General features: G+C 43.7%; 1 protein-coding gene across 4 annotated transcripts in view; it reads left to right on the forward strand.

Annotated features, from left to right (window-relative positions):
- LOC138199826 (regulator of G-protein signaling 6-like) overlaps positions 1-18,974 on the forward strand; it is a 48,229-nt gene that overhangs the window by 2,216 nt on the left and 27,039 nt on the right. For all 4 annotated transcript variants that reach the window (XM_069152055.1, XM_069152056.1, XM_069152054.1 and 1 more), the window contains one exon: positions 2,360-2,456. In XM_069152055.1, coding sequence (XP_069008156.1) covers positions 2,373-2,456 — 84 coding nt within the window. In that variant the 5' untranslated portion in view covers positions 2,360-2,372. The remainder of the gene's footprint in view (positions 1-2,359; positions 2,457-18,974) is intronic.

Here is an 18,974-nt window from a genome sequence, read left to right on the forward strand (position 1 = left end):
TCATGAAACGCTGTCTGGGTCCGTCATTCTTTGTCCCTTCAGTCGCTCATCGCTGCTCTTTTTAAAACCCAAATAGCTGTTACAATGAAATGTGAGGCCCAGCAAGCAATGGGACCATTTTTAATTTTTTTTTCTAGGCAGCTTTACCCTCTCGCATTTTGTATTTTATAAATGCCAAAAATTACGAATGTGCTGAACTGTGTAATCCACCTCCTCACCCCTCTTTCCCGTTCACGATTAAAGTTCAGAGAAATGCTTAAACCCATTTAATACAAACAGGAGCCTTCAGTGGCAAAGAGTAGACGGGGTGAGGGAGCTTGCTGAAGCCTGGTCACTAGTGTAGGTTATGGAAGTCCTTAGTTAAGCAGAATTAATTCTCCTGGGAGTGTGTGTGTGTGTGTGAGTGTGTGTGTGTGTGTGTGTGTGTGTGTGTGTGTGTGTGTGTGTGTGTGTGTGTGTGTGTGAAAGTGATGGGACTGTGTGGAGGTTGTAAATAAATCCCTTAACAGCAGCTCTCAAAGCATGAAGTTAATGTGGGCAGGCAGATCAGAGGTAACCATCGTATGATTGCAGTTAATGGAGTCAACACTTACCGACGTTTGGCGTAAAACCAACAACAAACAGTGGCCACCAGTAACCACACTTCAACTATCTGTATCGCCTCAGTGAGGGTTCACTCATCGGTTTTGCGTTAAGAAAGATGACTCATCAACCTCACAGCCACAATCACAATGTGTTGCAGACACGTTTGTGCTTTATACATAATTACTGCCACCCTGACTCCTCTGCACTGACATACTGAAGTTCACAGGTTCCAAATCTTTTATATTTTATGTCGGAGGAACTCAGATATTCCTTCACTGGCACCTCTTGCCATATCCTCTTTAAAATGTGTTGACTCAACAGATTTTTAATTGTTCCAATGGTTTTATTTTAAACTTTTGATGACAAAAATGTATGTAACGGATGTAGATATGTTTTCACTGAAAGCGTCACTGCGTTCGGACCACTTGGAGCTGAATCCATTTATACCGTCAGTGGTCTCAGCAGTTAGCCGTTACTTTTAGCTGACAATATTCAAACATTTATCCAAATCCTGAAGGCCATTAGATCTATTAGTTTTAAATGATTTTCCTTTTCGGTAGTGGTAGAAGTGGAAAAAAAAAAAATGAGTGCTAGTACTTTTTATTCTCAGTTTGGCATGTGTATTGGCTGGTATCAGCAAATCATTACTACATTCAGTCAATAATATACGAGGAGGTTTCCTAACCATGTCGACAATCAGAAAAACAATGCTAGGTCACATCCTAGAATAGTATGTAGCTGGACCGTGTGTGAAATACTGGAGAGCTTTTATTTTGAAATGGATACAGGACGTCAATGCATTCGACTGGCCAATTATAGGAACTCCTAAAACACATAGGATGTATTTTTTGTATTTAGTATTTGATGGTGCCATAATCTTGGTGGTTGGTGGTTTAGGTAGCGTTTGACTTTTGAAGCTCTGCTGTTCATCTGTTCATGTTCCCTTTGTGCCCTTTTGGAGCTGAACTAACATCATTGGTAGGTTAATGTAACATTACGACAAGGTGCCGCCAGAGAAAAGCAGGCAGGCAAGAACAAGAACAGGTGTATGTCACAAAGTGCCCCCTGGGTAATGCAGTTTATTCTGGGCCATCGCGAATTGCCTCGATAACCTGATATGAAGACAGAAAAGAGTACCAGCAGCTGATAAGTGCCGGTGTGCAAGAAACAGTCAGAGTACACCAAAGAGTAAAATGTAGACGTGCCCGTACGACGTACTACGACTACACTGTGAACGCTGCTTTCAGATAACTATTTCAACCATTTATCCGTCGCTTGTAGCTGCATTTAACCTTTTATCCTATAAGTCAGCGCTTGGAGCTTTCTGCCGCCACTAACTAGTCCTCTCACTCAGTAGCTCTGGTGTAACAGCTAACTCGGAGAGTACAGAAAAAAAATCATACTCTATTTTCTTCCAAAAAAAAAACTGAGCGACTCCACAATCTTTTATGTAGAAACTGCAGAAACACCCACAGAGGTGCAAGTACGCTCGGTTGGAAATCACTGCTTTTGATTGTTCGTGATTTGACTTTGTAGCTCAGTTAATATTCATCCTGCATCGCCCTACCAGGGCTCTCTTATCTGACTCTCCTTTCTGAGACGGCAGCCTGCATTTTGGCAGCTGAATGTCATGACAATAAAGACCGGACGAATTTAGGTTCTCTAGGGAAACAGAAATCCTGTCTGATGCTTATCAAATTGTCATTTTGTGTTCCTCCTCCATCCGGTGGATGTTGGGTGCTGTGCTAATATGGTGCATCTGTTTCTTGGACAGGACTTGGTGAAAAATGGCGGAGGGGTCCAAAGACCAGGGAGGCACCAGCACCGCTGATCCAGAGGAGGACTCCCCCAATATGATCGTCTACAGAAAGGCAAGGCTGACTCTGTGTGTGTGTGTGTGAAACATTCGCTGAGAGGCACTGACCCGTATACAGGCTCCTGACAGCGCACTGGACCAGACGGCAGTTTCACTGTCAGGTGTCAGGAAGCCACTCTTTCAGCCATCTTAAAACAAGCCCAACTCTCTCTCTCTCTGACCCTCTTCCACCATATCCATCAACGGCCTGGTAAACTTCAGCCCTCCATTGTTTTAATAAGCTCTCAATCCCTCCAGTGGAGGGTTTGGGCGGTAAAAGGTCTGTTCAGTGTCAAGGGTAATTACCTCATCCCTATGGCACCTCACTTTCAATAGCTGCTATTTGATAGGAGAAGGTTAGCAGTATTGGAGGCTAATTACGTGGACGCTCGGCTGGGGGAAAGTGACTGATTCTCCAGAACTAGGATCGGGAGCGGCCAATGAGGGGATGGTTATTTCTGCCCAACTGATGAATAGCTTGTTATTTCTCTGCCAGCACTGACAGCCCACTCAGGGGAAAAAAAAGCTGCTTTTGATCAGACTTTAACCGCGGTATCACTGCTACCAACGAGCCTGCTGTCTTGATTACGGTAAAAAAAAAAAAAAAAAAAAAAAAAAAAAAAAAAGCGAGCCAAGCAGGCCGCAGCTGACAGATCCTGTCCCACTGTCCTGAATCTGTTGTTTCATCCTGCTCCTAATGACCGTCCATTCATATAGCGAGGTAAACAGATTAGTGGAGGGATGGGTGAGACAGGATGTGAAATAATTGCTGACAGCAGCTGCGTCAGTTGGTAAAATTTCCCTTTTAGGCATGTTGCTAACTGTGTCAGTGTAGAGTTTAGTGCTCGGTGACGGCTTGAAGAATTTCTTGTAAATCTTTGTAAAAAAAAAATTAAAATAAACACCTCCATTGTGCAGCTCACCTGGAAAAACTGTCAGGACCTCATTCCTCAGTGTCTTCATCTTCATGCTGCGTCTGAGCGATGCTGCCGGCATTGTGTGCTACGAACAGTACCACGCATCAGCAGTTGGCAGGATAAGGGGTAGTGAAAGTGCATTACCAGCAACAACTCACTCTGACTGTAAGTACTCAACCTGTTAGGGTAGCTGTGGGGGCATTTCCAGTCTCCAGGAATCCAGGAATAATAACCAATAATCAGACAAATTGCTGTCCTCCCTGACGCTCGACATGACAGGCGTCACATAGCTGTCAAAAAGTATTTGTGTGCCTATTCTACATGTTCGTATATTTGTTGTTTGTGCAGCATTGTACATACCATTCATGTAGTCTGAGAAGCTGTCAGGCTGCAGAGGAGAACATGCCGTCGCTGCATGTAACGTTGGGTATCTTCGTGCATTTCACAGTGCAGCTTTATTATGTAATGCTACAGATGCCTGCAGGCGACGTATTTAAGAGGCTAGTTTCTGCTTGCCAGGATGCTGCCGGAGGGAATATTTGTCATTCCATGTTTAAGTCATACGCAGTGACAACAGACAGATGACTCTGAGAGTGACAGGATTTTCCGCCCGTCGTGCTTTGAAAATCGGACTTTTGATTTGAAGCTTTTGAGGATGTGATGCCGGCTGGATAATCAGAAGAACATTTCACATACCAATGAATAATAATTTGAGCGCAAATATTTGCAAAGATTCACTGTGGTCCAAATTTTGTACCTTACCTTAAACTGATCTCATGTAGCTGCTTATAATATTTTACCTCCGTGCCTGTTAAACTTAAGATGTCAAAGAGGCCAAATGATAGAGAGGTGCTGTGTCTTTGAGGGTTGAGCGCCCGTGGCCTCTGGAATCAGTGGGTGGAGTGCAGTGTGAAGACGCTGCTTGCAGAGAGGCAGATGGCCACCAATATGCTCTGCCGCCCGGGAATACACTGGCAGCTTCATCCTAAAGGCTCAAGCCCCCGTCAGCTGGAGGACATCCGCATCTCACTGCAAGGAGTAACCGCTGGTGTTGTCTTAGTCATGAGCTAAAAAAAAACAAACACTAAAAAAACGTTTACTAAATGTGTAGAAGCCGCGGGTTAAAATGCACTTTCTTATACTGCCATAGCTGCTGCAAAAAAGCATTAAGTTAACTGTGTAGGCAGTTAGACAAAGGTGAATGTGATGTATTTAGCCATTAGAGAGGCTGAGTGCTCGGGAGAGGAGGAGGTTGTCTCTGTCCGTGCGGTGTAGGTGCTGCAGTCTTTTCTGTCTCTCACCGTCTCCCACGAAAAAAAAGGAAGTGAAGCAAAACAATCCAATAACTGCAGGACATCTTATTGCCTCTAGAAGTTGCAGAGAAAAATGGTGTCCAACAGAGAAAGACTGCACACACAGTCATATACACCCCTCATGGTGGCAAAAAGCACACTACCGGTCCTTTGTGCTTTTCTTTGCTTTTTGCCGTGCTCAGTAGATATAATACGGTGGGTAGATGAAAAAGACTGGCACCAAGAGAAACCCCAAAAAAAGAGCCTCCAACCATGATGAGAAGCACTACTGTGCTGGGAAATGCAATTAGGCTGAGAAGAGAGGCCACTTTACTGCTCAGATGGGGTGAAGCTCAAACTATTAATGGCCACATCTCTCCTTCCTAAGTGCAGGTGTGTATCTTCCCCTTTTTACCCCTCCGTGACTTGTGGGTCGAAATTCCTCTGAGCTGTGATGGCTGCCTGCCTTTTGACACACACACACACACACACACACACACACACACACACACACACACACACACACACACACACACACACACACACACACACATCTAATTGTCTAAAGTACCCCTGTTGAACCCCGGGAGAGTTGAGAATTTGTGCTGCTTTTACTCAGGCCATTAAATGTTTGAGTGGATAATCTTTGGCAGCCAACTCACACCTGCAGGTGGGTTTTCAAGCTTCAGTATTTGAGGTGCAGTCCCACAAAACTTAAATCCAAATGTGTTTTAAGAGCCGTTGGTTGGTAAATATTTGGAATGAACTTTGGTGCTTTTGTGATATTTGGGTGTTTGAACCCTGAGTGCAGTTTGGTTGTCTATTACAACAATGTTTTCTAAGATAAATCTGTCTGTGAGTTGGTCTGTCAGCTTTGGTCCAGACTGAAATATTTGACTTACTTACTTACTTGGCTAACTCTGAATTGAGCTTTAAAATGCTAAATGTTTGTTTGATAATTTGGTCATTAACAAACCCCACAAACTAAACATTGTATTTAGTGCTACTTGCAAATGGTAGCATGCTAAATGCTGAACTACAGTGGAATTTGTCTTGATATGATAATGTGCCATGCAGCTGAGCACAGCCGAACTACCTTTCCACTTTTCTGTTTCTCTCCTCTCCATTGCCTTTTTACCCGGCTTCTTGGCTTCTTGCAAATTAATAATTGATCTCAAGCATTCCTTCTTCAGAAAAATATCTGGTCCTCTGAGACATCATATCCCCCCGTTAATTTATTCATACCCAGCACATTTTTTTTAATAATCACTTTGTATTTTTATCCCTGTATGTGCTTCTGAACGGGAGGAAGGAAGGAAGCAGGAAAAGAACAGATCATGTCAGGAAAATAATTGTTAAGGTTTTAAATCCTTTACAAGACTCTCAGACACATCTTTGAATTTGCTCATAGTGCCGTGATCCATGATAACGGACGTCCCGTAGAAAGGGCCGTCGGTTGACTAACGAAAGCTATCACTGCTGTGTCACTCCGTCAGGCTCGACTCTGAATCGAACGTATCCTGAGTGACAGAGGAAGAAGAAATTACTGTCGCTGTCAACCTTAACCTGCCGCGCCATCTTCCTCAGTGACTGTCAGCTCGATGGGTTTAAGATGGTTTGGAGACGGGACACACAGGAAGTTCCTCACACTTTCCGGCGCAGATGATATGGAACTATGTATTGAATTACAGCAATTACTCTACCGGTTGGACGGTAACTCTCCCTTGACTGGCAGGAGGAGATGAAATTACTGTAAAAGGCAACTTCCCGCAACATTTAGGCACCGGCAGCGACTATTAGCTGGTTGGGTTCGAAGGGCCAAGAGGGCTGACGCACTGCAGCCGTGCTGGTGAAATGGACGTTCGGCTGCCTCTCCTCCTGCTGCCACCCATAAGTCACACTCTCTTGTCTCTCTGAAGTGGCCCTGGTGCCCGTATCTCTCTCTTTTAGGGCTAACCTCCATGCGAGGTGTCCATGGGCTACTATTCGCGGTGCCCGTGTGCACTTAAGATAGCGCAGGCCAGCCGAACACTTTGGATATCGGTTGTGCAGCTGTAGAGACGAGTTCGCTCCAGTGTTTTATCATGTATGACCGTTTTAACACCGTCTCCACTTGCACCACATGGGAGTCTTTATCTGAGGCGCTGGTATGGGATGAACTATCAGGGTCACGCTGAAGCCTGTGTGCCTGTAAGCTAAGTGCAAGTGTGGGTTGCTTTCCCAGTTGGGTCAATAAGATAAAACAACAGTAATAGTGCAAAGCTCTATCTCTTATACAACCATGTGTTTAACGTGTCGGCCCGTCTCTTCTATCCCGTTAGGTAGAAGGACCAACATGTGAAAATCCTTTCAGTCCGCAGAAAAACGAATCAGAACTGGATAATGATTCACAGTGTTTTGGCAGCCAGCACATTTTGTTGACAGGATTATTCACCTCATCCATAGAAAATCACTGTGACTGAAATAAAAGGCTTTTCGCTAGTAAGGAAAGTCCTTCATGTGCCAGTGCTTCTCCTGTTCCTGCTGCCCTTTTTTGCTTGCATTGCTTACAATGTGCTCTTAAAGAAGCGCATTTAATAATGCAGCTATTGTTGTGCTTGTTATTGGGAGTGGAGCGTAAAGCTGTGTATGCATGCATAGGGTGATGTTAATAGGGAGTTTGATGTGCTGGCACCGCTGTGTCCCACTTCTAAACGCCCTGCAAAGTCCCCAGAGCCTCCCGCTTAATGCAGAATGAAAAGACTTGGAATCGCACAATAGAGCACCTACTACTGTACTCTGAATAACCTCAACCAACTCTGCAGGACACTGAAGGAGCTGGCGGCACTTCGACAGAGTGGATGATTTTTAAAATAGTGGAAATATCTAATACCCGATGTCTTTGGGTTGACGTGTAACAGCATCAGTGCGGAAACTGTTGTCCAGTAAAACTGTTTTTGATGATGCTGATAAAGAATAAACTGTTGTGTCATCGTGCACGGTAAATATTAATGGGTTGTTGGAAGCGGCTCTGACATTAATATGTTACAAGCTGCTGGTTCTTGGTGCTTTCAGGTGAAACTGATACGTTTGACAGCAACGACCAGCTGGGCCGACTGCTATCCTGCGGTACTACTGACACACTGGATTAGGAAAAGAAAAACGGGATGCAAAAGAAAAACAAGCTACTACAGTCTCACGTGTTTCTGCCACATTTTTCAAAACAAATTCATTCACGGCAATAATGATAACGTTTTGCATTTATATGGAAGTCATCACAAGTGTGCAAAGTGTCTGCCGGGGGGGTGATAAATAGAAGAAGAACAAAGTGATAAAAACAGATAGCAAAGGATAATGGAAACATGAAACACAAATTCAAAGGCGATTACTTCTTTAGGCGTAAAATAATTGTAAAAACTCTCCTATTGTGTGTCCCAATAAGAAAACACACGCCGCATTCGTCGAGCCTGAGAAACAGCCACAGGATTTCAAACTGGATTCAGAAGTAAAAAGACAGCAGTGACTTGATCTGGTCAGACAGAGCCCCGAGAAGTTGAAACCACATCCTGATACTTACAGTTTGTGACATCAAAAAAAAAAATACTTACAGGAAGTTAGTTTATAATTGTCTTCAGCTTTTCTGTCCTCTTTTTTTACAACCCGTGTCGCGTCATTAAGCCACAGAGATTAACTTTGTGAAATGATGTCGTTTTCAAGGCTGATGAGCATCGGTCATTAAAGTGGCTTGCCAAATCATTTGTGTGTGTGCTGTGCAGTATGTACAAAATGAGCTTTTACTCATTTCAGCGGATGTAAATTTAATAGTTGATTGAGCAATAAGGATGCGAGAGCAGATGCTTAGTTTGTCCCGCGAAATCATATCTTAAAAGGAAACCTTAAAAAGCAATACTCAACATGATCAGAGACCATAATGTGCTGAGTTTCTCTTACTATTCATAAAGAGGGAGAAAGTTTCTGACTGATGTGAGTGAATCAGACCCTGCTTGTATCTCACTGCTGCTCCTCACTTCCTCTTTTACAACTTTTATCTTCTTGCTTCAATTTCAGCTGCAACTTTAACTCCGACTTGTTCAAACCTCAGGAGATATTGTCTAGAAATACTCCTCGCCTCGCTTTGTCCCATTTTCCTTCTGACTATAATTCCAATCAAAGAAAAATGAGTATTTTGTGACTGCTGACAGTATTTTTTTATTTTGGTGGTGGTACATTTTATCCTTGTGCTGGTAGACCAGCCAGTGATGAGAGCATCCTCAATATACTGCATTGAGTATATGCAGTATATTGATGAAGCCCGGTTCTCGGATGAAACAAAGATTCACACCACTTGTGCGATTGCAAGATATTTCATATTGTTTGTTTCTTTGAATGCTTCATTAGACAGCTCTTTCTCTGCTCAGAGACTAAAAGAAGCTCTCAGAATGAAAATTAACAAAAGAGCATGCAGCATTCAAATTGCTGGTAATTGCTTTGGACAAAGACAGAGACTCACAATGAAGACTGTAGATGAAATATGCTGATCAACAACACTTTGAGCAACCTTACAAATGTACTGTAATTGCCGCACCATCTGCCAACTCTCCCATTTGTACTGTTTACAGACACATCTGATAGGTTGTTAGAGGGGAAATGAGTTTCGCTTCAAATAGAAGGTCTGAGTCAGATGAGCGGGAGACGGACAGACGGGCGCAGAGTGTCAGCTGTGTACTGTTGAACCGCAGGTAATGATGGAGTGTCTGTTGCTGGAGTGCTGTGACTCTGTAATTGTCTCTGGGTCGAGGCTGAAGCAGGGATGAGTCACCGACGCCCCGAATGTTAATCACCCCGGCCAGCTTGTCTGACTAAACACGGCTCGGAGGAGGGAACAGACCATTTGGTCGTGTTCCAGAGCAGGAACCTGCACCCCCAAACCACATCCCCTACTTTGGTTCACTTCAGACCACCCTGTCTCAGCAAGTTTGCCTCTTGAGGTTTCTCCGTTAAGCTGTAGGCTGTCGATAGAACTCCCCAACATTTAGAAATTAATTGGACCAATGACTGAAACGTCCTTGCACGTTTGTCTGGCGTAGTCGCAGCCGGAGTCGCGAATGTCTAAACAATCCATTTGTCAAAAATGACAGTAGTAGCCTCTGGTACGCAGCACGGTTTCAAATTGAATTTGTGACGTTAGGGAAGCTGTACTATTCGCCATCTTAAGAGTGAGTTAGATAATCGGCAGCAGATTTTCTTCTTTCTTTTCAGCTTGAAAACAATAGAAGTGTCCTTGTGGGAGACCTTGCTGTGTGCCGACTCCAATTTCCACTCCAATTGGTCTGTCAATAACTCACACGGCAGAAGCTAAATCCATAACAAAACCGTGATTACTTTCATCAAACTGAGTGAGAGAAAATCCTCAGCAAGGGGAAAAGGCTGAACCTGGACTCCGGTCTTTTTGAGCTCGGTCAAACCTGCTTTTCTATTCGCAATTTACAGTGGGTTTGTTTGTCATTATTGCTGCCATGTGCACATTCATAGATCCTCTAAACCAAGAGTCCTCTACCAGAGACCATCATTAATCCCACCTTCCTTCTCGATTTACTCAGACATTTCAGGCAACATGAGCTTAATTCATTTAGACACTCCAATACATCCAGGCTTTAATTTGACACCACTGCATTTGCTTTCGATGAAAATTGGTCTTCATTAAAGGAAAAGAAAGTAGGATGGGAGTGACGAAGCTTTTAAGCTTGTAATAATCATCAGAATCAATCGAGCTCAGGCCGGAGAGACGGAGGCGGTGATGATGGTGCAGTGTGGGGGAGGGCCGGAGTGGGCGGGGGGGGGTAAGGTTAATAAATGAAGTAATGGTCAGTTCCTGTTGTTTTTGGTGGGACATTCATGTTCTCCTGAGACAGCCGTCCTCCGTTGAACTCCACAGGATCATTGCTGACGTGATTGTTTCATCCTGTAAGAGTGATTTCAAAGGTGCCTGTGGTTTGGTTTATGAGATAAAATAAAAAATGAATTAATACATAACTCATTACAGGTTTTTAATTACAATAAAAGATGATGTGGCCCTGCTGACAACACACAGTAGTCCTCAAAGAGATGTAACCATCCCAAAGATTTTGGTAGTCAGTACTGCTACCACCAAAAATACACATATTGATTTACTGGCAAAAAAAAATAAAAACAAATTAACCAATGAACCTGAACTCTTCTTTTTGACAAAGACATCCCAGGCACAAGAGTGGGATTGAGACTTAATGTAATAGATTGTGTCTGAGATCATCTGTACTGGTTAAAAATACAGGACTTGCTTAAAAGTAGTTTCATCACTGTAACGCATACCCAGATGGAAATCACTGTTAACAAGTCTAAATGACATATTTAAGAAAGAACATCCTGTTATTTATTTTTTCTGCATAGAATTGTATTCGTATGTTATAATAGGAATATCATAAGCCCTGGTCAGAGAGGTGCTCTCAGCAGTTGCCGCTTGTGGAGGAAATAATAAGGCTGTTCTGATGCGCAATATCCTATAAGGCAGGTGTGGCTGAGCAAATCGGCATCACAGTCCCTTGTTAAATTACAGCCTGCTGTCATACCCAGATACCACACAGCCAGGGAAAAAACACAGAAGAGGACACTTCACTTCATTCTGAAATATGTTGAAAGGATATTAGATCACAAAGCATGGCTAGTCCCTTTATATGGAAGCTTGTTCAATAATTCAAGGGGGTGTGATGGTTAGATTGCAAATTCTAGCTTTGCCGACATAATAGAAGGTTCATTTTTGGCTCACTTGAGGGAAAAGAATAAAAGATTTATGAGTAAATTTGGTTGCTGCCTAGCAAGCATTAGCTAGCTCTGATGGTGGTCTGTTGACATTATAGATAATCAATCAGCAGTAAGTAAGGATTTGATGCTATAAAATACACCTACTGTTGTGTTCATTTACTATTTATTGATTCTCAGTCAATCAGCCTTTAATGCAATACAACTTCAACGTACCCTGTTATCAAGCACATTTGTTTTTGCCTGTGATGTAATAGCGGGAGCTTCTCCTGGCAACATAAGGCCTCGTACAGTTTCACTAAAAGTCATTAGAGTATCAGGATTGGACGAGTGGAGCATGAGTGACAGGATGACAGCGTGACAGAGGCCACATCTCCTCTGTAGGTCCCTGTCACGAAAAAGAGTCATGCCCTCAGGGACTGAGTTCAGCAAAGCACATTATAAGTGTGTGGCGCTGCCTGCTGCCCCGTGGCACGGCGATATGAGGTTTTACCTCCACATGTCAGCCCTGCTGCCCAAATTTCATTACCAGTACCTGCAGGTTGGAAGTAACAAGGCTTTATTGGCAGCATTGCAAATCCGTCATCCAGCGAAAATCCTTTCATCGCTCCTCGCCAGACTTGAGATTCTGCTCTAAGAAAAAGATCCTTATGTTGCTCGGTGTTACACCGGTTTTACAGCTCGCTGCCTGACAGCAGGTCGGCCGTGTGTGAGGATGTGAGGGTCCGTGAGGGTCCACAAGCCCCTGTGCTCCACTATGCCCTCTGATTTCTCTTTTTCATAACAGGCCTTGTCACAGTAACACTCGTTACCCCTAAAAGCGTGTCCGAATTTGCACACTCGTGGAGAGGGCCGGCACAGGTAATAGGGACAACAGGTCTGCTGTAGCAGCACTGTGTGGGTGACGGTCGTACCACAGTGGAGTGATGGGGCGGGTGGAGCTTAATGATACACATTGGTTCTCTATAGCGGTAGCCATGACAGGAAATCCATGCATCTTTAAAGGTCAAGGGCCTCTCTTACGCACTGATTGCTTGTGAGCACAGGAGCATAACAGGATCATTTAAAAAAAAACTGCAGAGGATTGAAACATACCGTCTGTCAGCGGAGAGACAGAATTAGCAGCAGATGGTCTTATAGAATCACGACATAAAAAGAGAGGAAAAAAAACTAAAAACATCCCTTTAGATCAAAACTTGGCTAAGCTGATTAAGATGTGATACATCATTTGATGGTAAAGTGCTGCCACATGCTAAATGTACATGATCACTTCAACAGTGACAGGCTGAAGCCGAATCTGTGTGGGTTATAATGGACGGAGCTGACAGCTACTTGCCTTCTACTTGCATTATAATGAAACTGGAGAGCACAATTTATCATCTCAAATTGCGGTCTCACGTGGTGCCTTCATGTCTTTTGTGGTCACATCAGGCCTATTAATTATCACACATCAGTGCTTCAATAGAAGGACATTGATCAAAGTGCAAGGAGAAATTACTGGAGACGATATAGAGTCTTGAGTAAATATCCAAAGTTAGGGTGAGGTACAGTGGGTACGGAAAGTATTCAGACCCCTTTACATTTTTCACTCTTTGTTTCATTGCAGCCATTTGCTAAAATCAAAAAAGTTCATTTTATTTCTCATTAATGTACACTCAGCACCCCATGTTGACAGAAAAAAACAGAAATGTAGAAATTTGTGCAAATTTATTAAAAAAGAAAAACTGAAACATCACATGGTCATAAGTATTCAGACCCTTTGCTGTGACACTCATATTTAACTCACATGCTGTTCATTTCTTCTGATCCTCCTTGAGATGGTTCTACTCCTTCATTGGAGTCCAGCTGTGTTTAATTAAACTGATTGGACTTGATTAGGAAAGGCACACACCTGTCTATATAAGACCTTACAGCTCACAGTGCATGTCAGAGCAAATGAGAATCATGAGGTCGAAGGAACTATCCAAGGAGCTCAGAGACAGAATTGTGGCAAGGCACAGATCTGGCCAAGGTTACAAAATAAATTCTGCAGCACTCAAGGTTCCTAAGAGCACAGTGGCCTCCATAATCCTTAAATGGAAGAAGTTTGGGACGACCAGAACTCTTCCTAGACCTGGCCGTCCAGCCAAACTGAGCAATCGTGGGAGAAGAGCCTTGGTGAGAGAGGTAAAGAAGAACCCAAAGATCACTGTGGCTGAGCTCCAGAGATGCAGTAGGGAGATGGGAGAAAGTTCCATAAAGTCAACTATCACTGCAGCCCTCCACCAGTCGGGGCTTTATGGCAGAGTGGCCCGACGGAAGCCTCTCCTCAGTGCAAGACATATGAAAGCCCGCATAGAGTTTGCCAAAAAACACATGAAGGACTCCCAGACTATGAGAAATAAGATTCTCTGGTCTGATGAGACCAAGATTGAACTTTTTGGCGTTAATTCTAAGCGGTATGTGTGGAGAAAACCAGGCACTGCTCATTACCTGCCCAATACAATCCCAACAGTGAAACATGGTGGTGGCAGCATCATGCTATGGGGGTGTTTTTCAGCTGCAGGGACAGGACGACCGGTTGCAATTGAAGGAAAGATGAATGCAGCCAAGTACAGAGATATCCTGGAAGAAAACCTCTTCCAGAGTGCTCTGGACCTCAGACTGGGCCGAAGGTTCACCTTCCAACAAGACAATGACCCTAAGCACACAGCTAAAATAACAAAGGAGTGGCTTCGGAACAACTCTGTGACCACTCTTGACTGGCCCGGCCAGAGCCCTGACCTAAACCCAATTGAGCATCTCTGGAGAGACCTGAAAATGGCTGTCCACCAACGTTCACCATCCAACCTGACGGAACTGGAGAGGATCTGCAAGGAAGAATGGCAGAGGATCCCCAAATCCAGGTGTGAAAAGCTTGTTGCATCATTCCCAAGAAGACTCATGGCTGTACTCGCTCAAAAGGGTGCTTCTACTCAATACTGAGCAAAGGGTCTGAATACTTATGACTATGTGATATTTCAGTTTTTCTTTTTTAATAAATTTGCACAAATTTCTACATTTTTGTTTTTTTCTGTCAAGATGGGGTGCTGAGTGTACATTAATGAGAAATAAAATGAACTTTTTTGATTTTAGCAAATGGCTGCAATGAAACAAAGAGTGAAAAATGTAAAGGGGTCTGAATACTTTCCGTACCCACTGTATGTTGTGAACTTCTGAAGCCAAAGTCTGGTGGCCTCTGGGTTCCTCCTCTCCTCCCACCGATGAGTCAACTCTGCAGCGAGAGAGTTCGTCTCCTGCGTCTCAGACATCAAGAGCAGGCTTGTGAGTCCGGCGAGGGACGAGGCGAACCTGAGCTCGATGACGCAGGCCTCCTCTTCTCCTCCGTCTCCGTAACCCAATTACCAGCAGGCCTCAAGGAATGGCACCGGCAGGAGTGGCGTGTCAGGGGACGATGCCAGCATCAAAGACAGACAGATGGTCCTGAGGTTTTACCACCTCAAACCAATTTCCCGCAGATATTATTACATGATTAGCTGGTGCAGTGTCCCAGATATGAGGTCGAGATGAAGATGTATTGATCGAGAAAGTGAAAAAGATTCAAGCCGAAGTTCAATTCAATTCCGCCTCTCGCACACAGACGTCAACAGTAAGTAAGAGAAGCTTCCATGAGCCACCGAGCTTTCTGTAGTGGCAGCGCAGCAATTATGTCCAGTCTGAGGCCCTCGTAGGTGCTTTAAACAGTGAGTATCCTCAGAATAGCACAGTGTTATCTGCTTCTCACCCAACACCGTCGTCCCCCTTTAGATTTCCACTTTCACATTTTAGCAGAGTTAACAGGGAATGTGCTATAACTCGGAGGCGAGACTTGGATTTTTCTTGTGATCATTTTCTTTCCTCTTGGAAAGAACTTTTAAACTGACAATCGGGGAGACAGCAGCAGATGCTTTCTGTCTGCTGCAGTCTGCCAGCTTTCTTCACACCACTTTGTCACATCCCACCTCACGCTCTCCTCTTCATCACTCCGCATGCAAATAGCTTCCCGTTGCTTTTTATTCTTCATTACAGACCAGCGGCTGCACAGATACCGAACCTTATTCGAGTCCAAACCTTTACGGAGTCCCGCGGGCGCTCAAAATGCAGATAGTGTGAGAGCTGTTTGCATTGAAAGTTGCATATAATTTACCTCCATCTCTAATGTAAATCCTGCAAAGGGGTGAACTGCAGGTAATGTGATTCTCTCCCACAGCAACAAATGACCTTTTGTGTCTTAGAAGCAGTAGCTGTGGCTCAGTTTTTTTTTTTTTTACACATTGAGTTGTGGACTCACACACAGCAGAGTAAAAATTAACCTATGAAAGCAGCCAGTCGAATGTGTGGCTACTGATGCCCTTCATTTCAGACAGTGTCTCTTTTAAAAGTAGCCTCTGTATCTGAGCAGGGCACTTTGTTTTAGAGTGGACTATCTGTTCAGAGGAGCAGTGGACTCCTGTTTTCCCTGCACTCAAGCCCTTAGCAACCTGTGGAGTATCTATCAACAGACATTTACAAGAGGGGAGAGGATCTTTTTCTGTCCTCCTTCAGTCTCATCAACAGAAAGGTGACCTGATGAGTCACTGTGGTTTGTGGGCAGGCTTATACTCTCCTGAGTGTAGCCTGTCTTACCCGAGCTGTTTCCTGTTTGCATTTTGCTCGCAAAAATTTTGCCAATCCCATTAAGCTTTGATTTTCAAGTATCTCATTTGATATTGAGGAGTATAAAAGGGGGCTTGATAATTCCCCTAAAAAAAAGAAAAAAGAAAAAAGCATTGACAACAAGATTATTCCTCCCGTCCAAAGAGCTCGATCTGTTATTGTAATTTAGTCAGGCTGGCAAGCTGCCCAATGCCAGAGCCAAGCTTGACAAACTTTTAATTGCTTGGCTCCTCTTGCCACTAGTGTTGCCATGGAGATGGAGAATCTAAGCTGACACACACACACAAACACTGACCCATCCCAACTCCGAAAACTTCACATCGCACCCACATCAGTCACCATAAGGGATCCTCAACTGGCCCAAACAAGTGACAAACATCCTCATCAACACTCTCTGTCCCAGCATATGGTCCGATTGGACCAAAGTGAAGCGTACAATCACAGACGGACACTTCTGGATCCGAGCATGCTTCCCTGAGGAGCATCCAGCTGGGTGGGCAATCAAGCTGCGGCTAATTGGACTCTTCATACCGTCCTGTACCTCGGGGCCTCTTTGTCAGGACAGGTCCTCTATTGTGTTGTGGGCCACTCAAGCTAAAGATGGTATGAGATTCAATTACACATGAATGCACATGCCAACACCTGACTGGACTGAAGGAGATTTTGACCTAATTGCAGGAGCTTGTTCACAGGAATGGATGTAAACAGTGAGCGTTCTCAAACTCTACAATCAATTGTTTACATGTTTACTGACAGGATCACAGATTGCTCCCTAATGCTCTTAATAAGCCACCTCATCATTGGTAAATCCTCAGGAGGTCATTCAACCAAGCAATACAAAGATGTTCTCGAGCGCACGTTTAACCTTCAGCAGGCTTTTCTCGAAATGACGTAACCAAGAGAGCTCAGATTTGAGTGTATGGGATTCCTTCTCCCCATGTTCATTAACTTTAGTGCATTTCTAATCCAGTGCTACCAATGATTGCAGGGATTACATATGAACGGTATTGGCAGAAAGGAAAATGGCTTTACTGGTGTGTAAAAGGCGTCTTTTCTTTTCAGCTACAGGACCTGATGGGGAAAACAGTTGTTTATTGCAGAAAAGAAAAGGCTTTCCCTGCAGGGCACTCCTGCAGAGATAGCAATTTAGAGAAGAAATGGATCATTGAATAAGTCTCGTTCAGGGCTTGGTTGATGCCTCAGTGAAATGCAATATTCAACGTGGCAGGTTATTTGGTGTTTTTGATAATGAGCAGAACTGCTGGGAGCTTTGAGGCAACCATTTATGGTTTTGTGCATGTGTTCATAACCACATGACTGTGCATGGGTATGTGTCAGCATGTGTGCGAATGTGATTAATTCACACATCTCTGAAGCAGTCCAAGTTTCCAACCATCACACTCGGTTGTCAGGGCTTTTCCAGTCCGTGTGTTGCTCCTTGCGCGGCTGTCACTGACTCTCCCCAGTGTGTCAGATCCAGCAGAGAAGCTCTCACAGCTCCCTAATCATGACTTGGCATGCTAAGAGAGTTGGATGGTGATGGTAGTGGGGAGGAGAGAGAAGAGGAGAGGGGGGGGGGGGGGGGGGCTTTATTCTCACCTCATTCCCCAGGGCACCACACACCAGCTGGAGCTCACTTCATTATGCACCCAGTATGGCGCAGAGGTCAAAGTAGCACTCAGTGTGACAGGTTGTGTACTTTAGAGAAGTTACTGCACAGTACGTTGTCCAAGCTGAGATCAGGACAGAATTTATGCACTCAATATATGTGCAATAATTTCGCAGCCTTTATATTTTAAAATTGTGTTTTTACTTAATTTACATGAGACGAACTGAACACTTATGAAGATTATTGTTCGGTGCAAAAAAATAATAAAACACTTAATTGATGTAAAACAGGACAAATTACAGTGAATTCAGTTGCAGTTGCAACTTTCTCTGACAGCAACACATTTTTGTATTTATTTTCAATATCTTCTTTGTAGAGAAATACATGTAACTTTAAAAAAAACAATTAAATATTAAAAAAAAAAAACGTGCCAGTTTCTTATCCCTAACATACATTTGCAAAAAGACAAACGGTTTTAAATGAATAACTTTAAAGTAACAAAAGTTAGACCTGAGAAGAAGATTACATAAAACCAAGAGGAAGGCTAAAGGCCATATTACTATTCTAGTGGTGTCCCACTAGCCCACAAGTGTCTGGAAACGTAGGCACTGCAAAAAGCAGTGCTTATGACAACACAGTCGGGGTGAGAGCATTGTGAAGACTACTGCTTTGTCATTCAGTAGTGGGTCAGTGCAGCCGCCGCCGTCCACTGTGAAGGAACACTGGACAGTGCACCAACGCCCTGCAGCACATAGCAATACAAACACAAGAAGAAAATGTGCAGTTTAGTTGTTCTTTGAGGCAAAGAATGAAACATATAAAACTACATAAACTAGGGCAGATCGAGCCGGCTCTTCTCGTCGAGGCTAATTGACACAGCAAGTGACTCAAGGCAAATTGGAAGGGAAAGCAAAAACAACTGGCTGTAGAGGAAAGGCAAAGCAGCAGCTTCAAAACAAAAACTCTGTTAGCATAACAAGCCAGAAACATAATAATACAAATGCATGAAGGAAAGGGTTTTAGGAAACAGTCCAGAAAATCTCACCATCAGCCAAACATCTCCGAGAGGCTGCTGGTGGACACGTCTTTTGGCCACTATGGTAATCCCAGCTGCTTCCCCATTATGACAAAACATACATATCATTTTGCCGCAATTATGAGTCATGATGTTGTACAAGTTTTGTGTACTTATAGATGTATGTATTCATCATAAACTGAGAGGATGCTTTGTTGGTTAGTGTAGAGACAGAAGTGGCCTCAACCTGAAA

Source organism: Embiotoca jacksoni, unplaced genomic scaffold, assembly GCF_022577435.1.
Source record: "Embiotoca jacksoni isolate LCO1_2020_lvr unplaced genomic scaffold, fEmbJac1.0.p SCAF_18, whole genome shotgun sequence".
NCBI classification, from domain to species: domain Eukaryota; kingdom Metazoa; phylum Chordata; class Actinopteri; family Embiotocidae; genus Embiotoca; species Embiotoca jacksoni.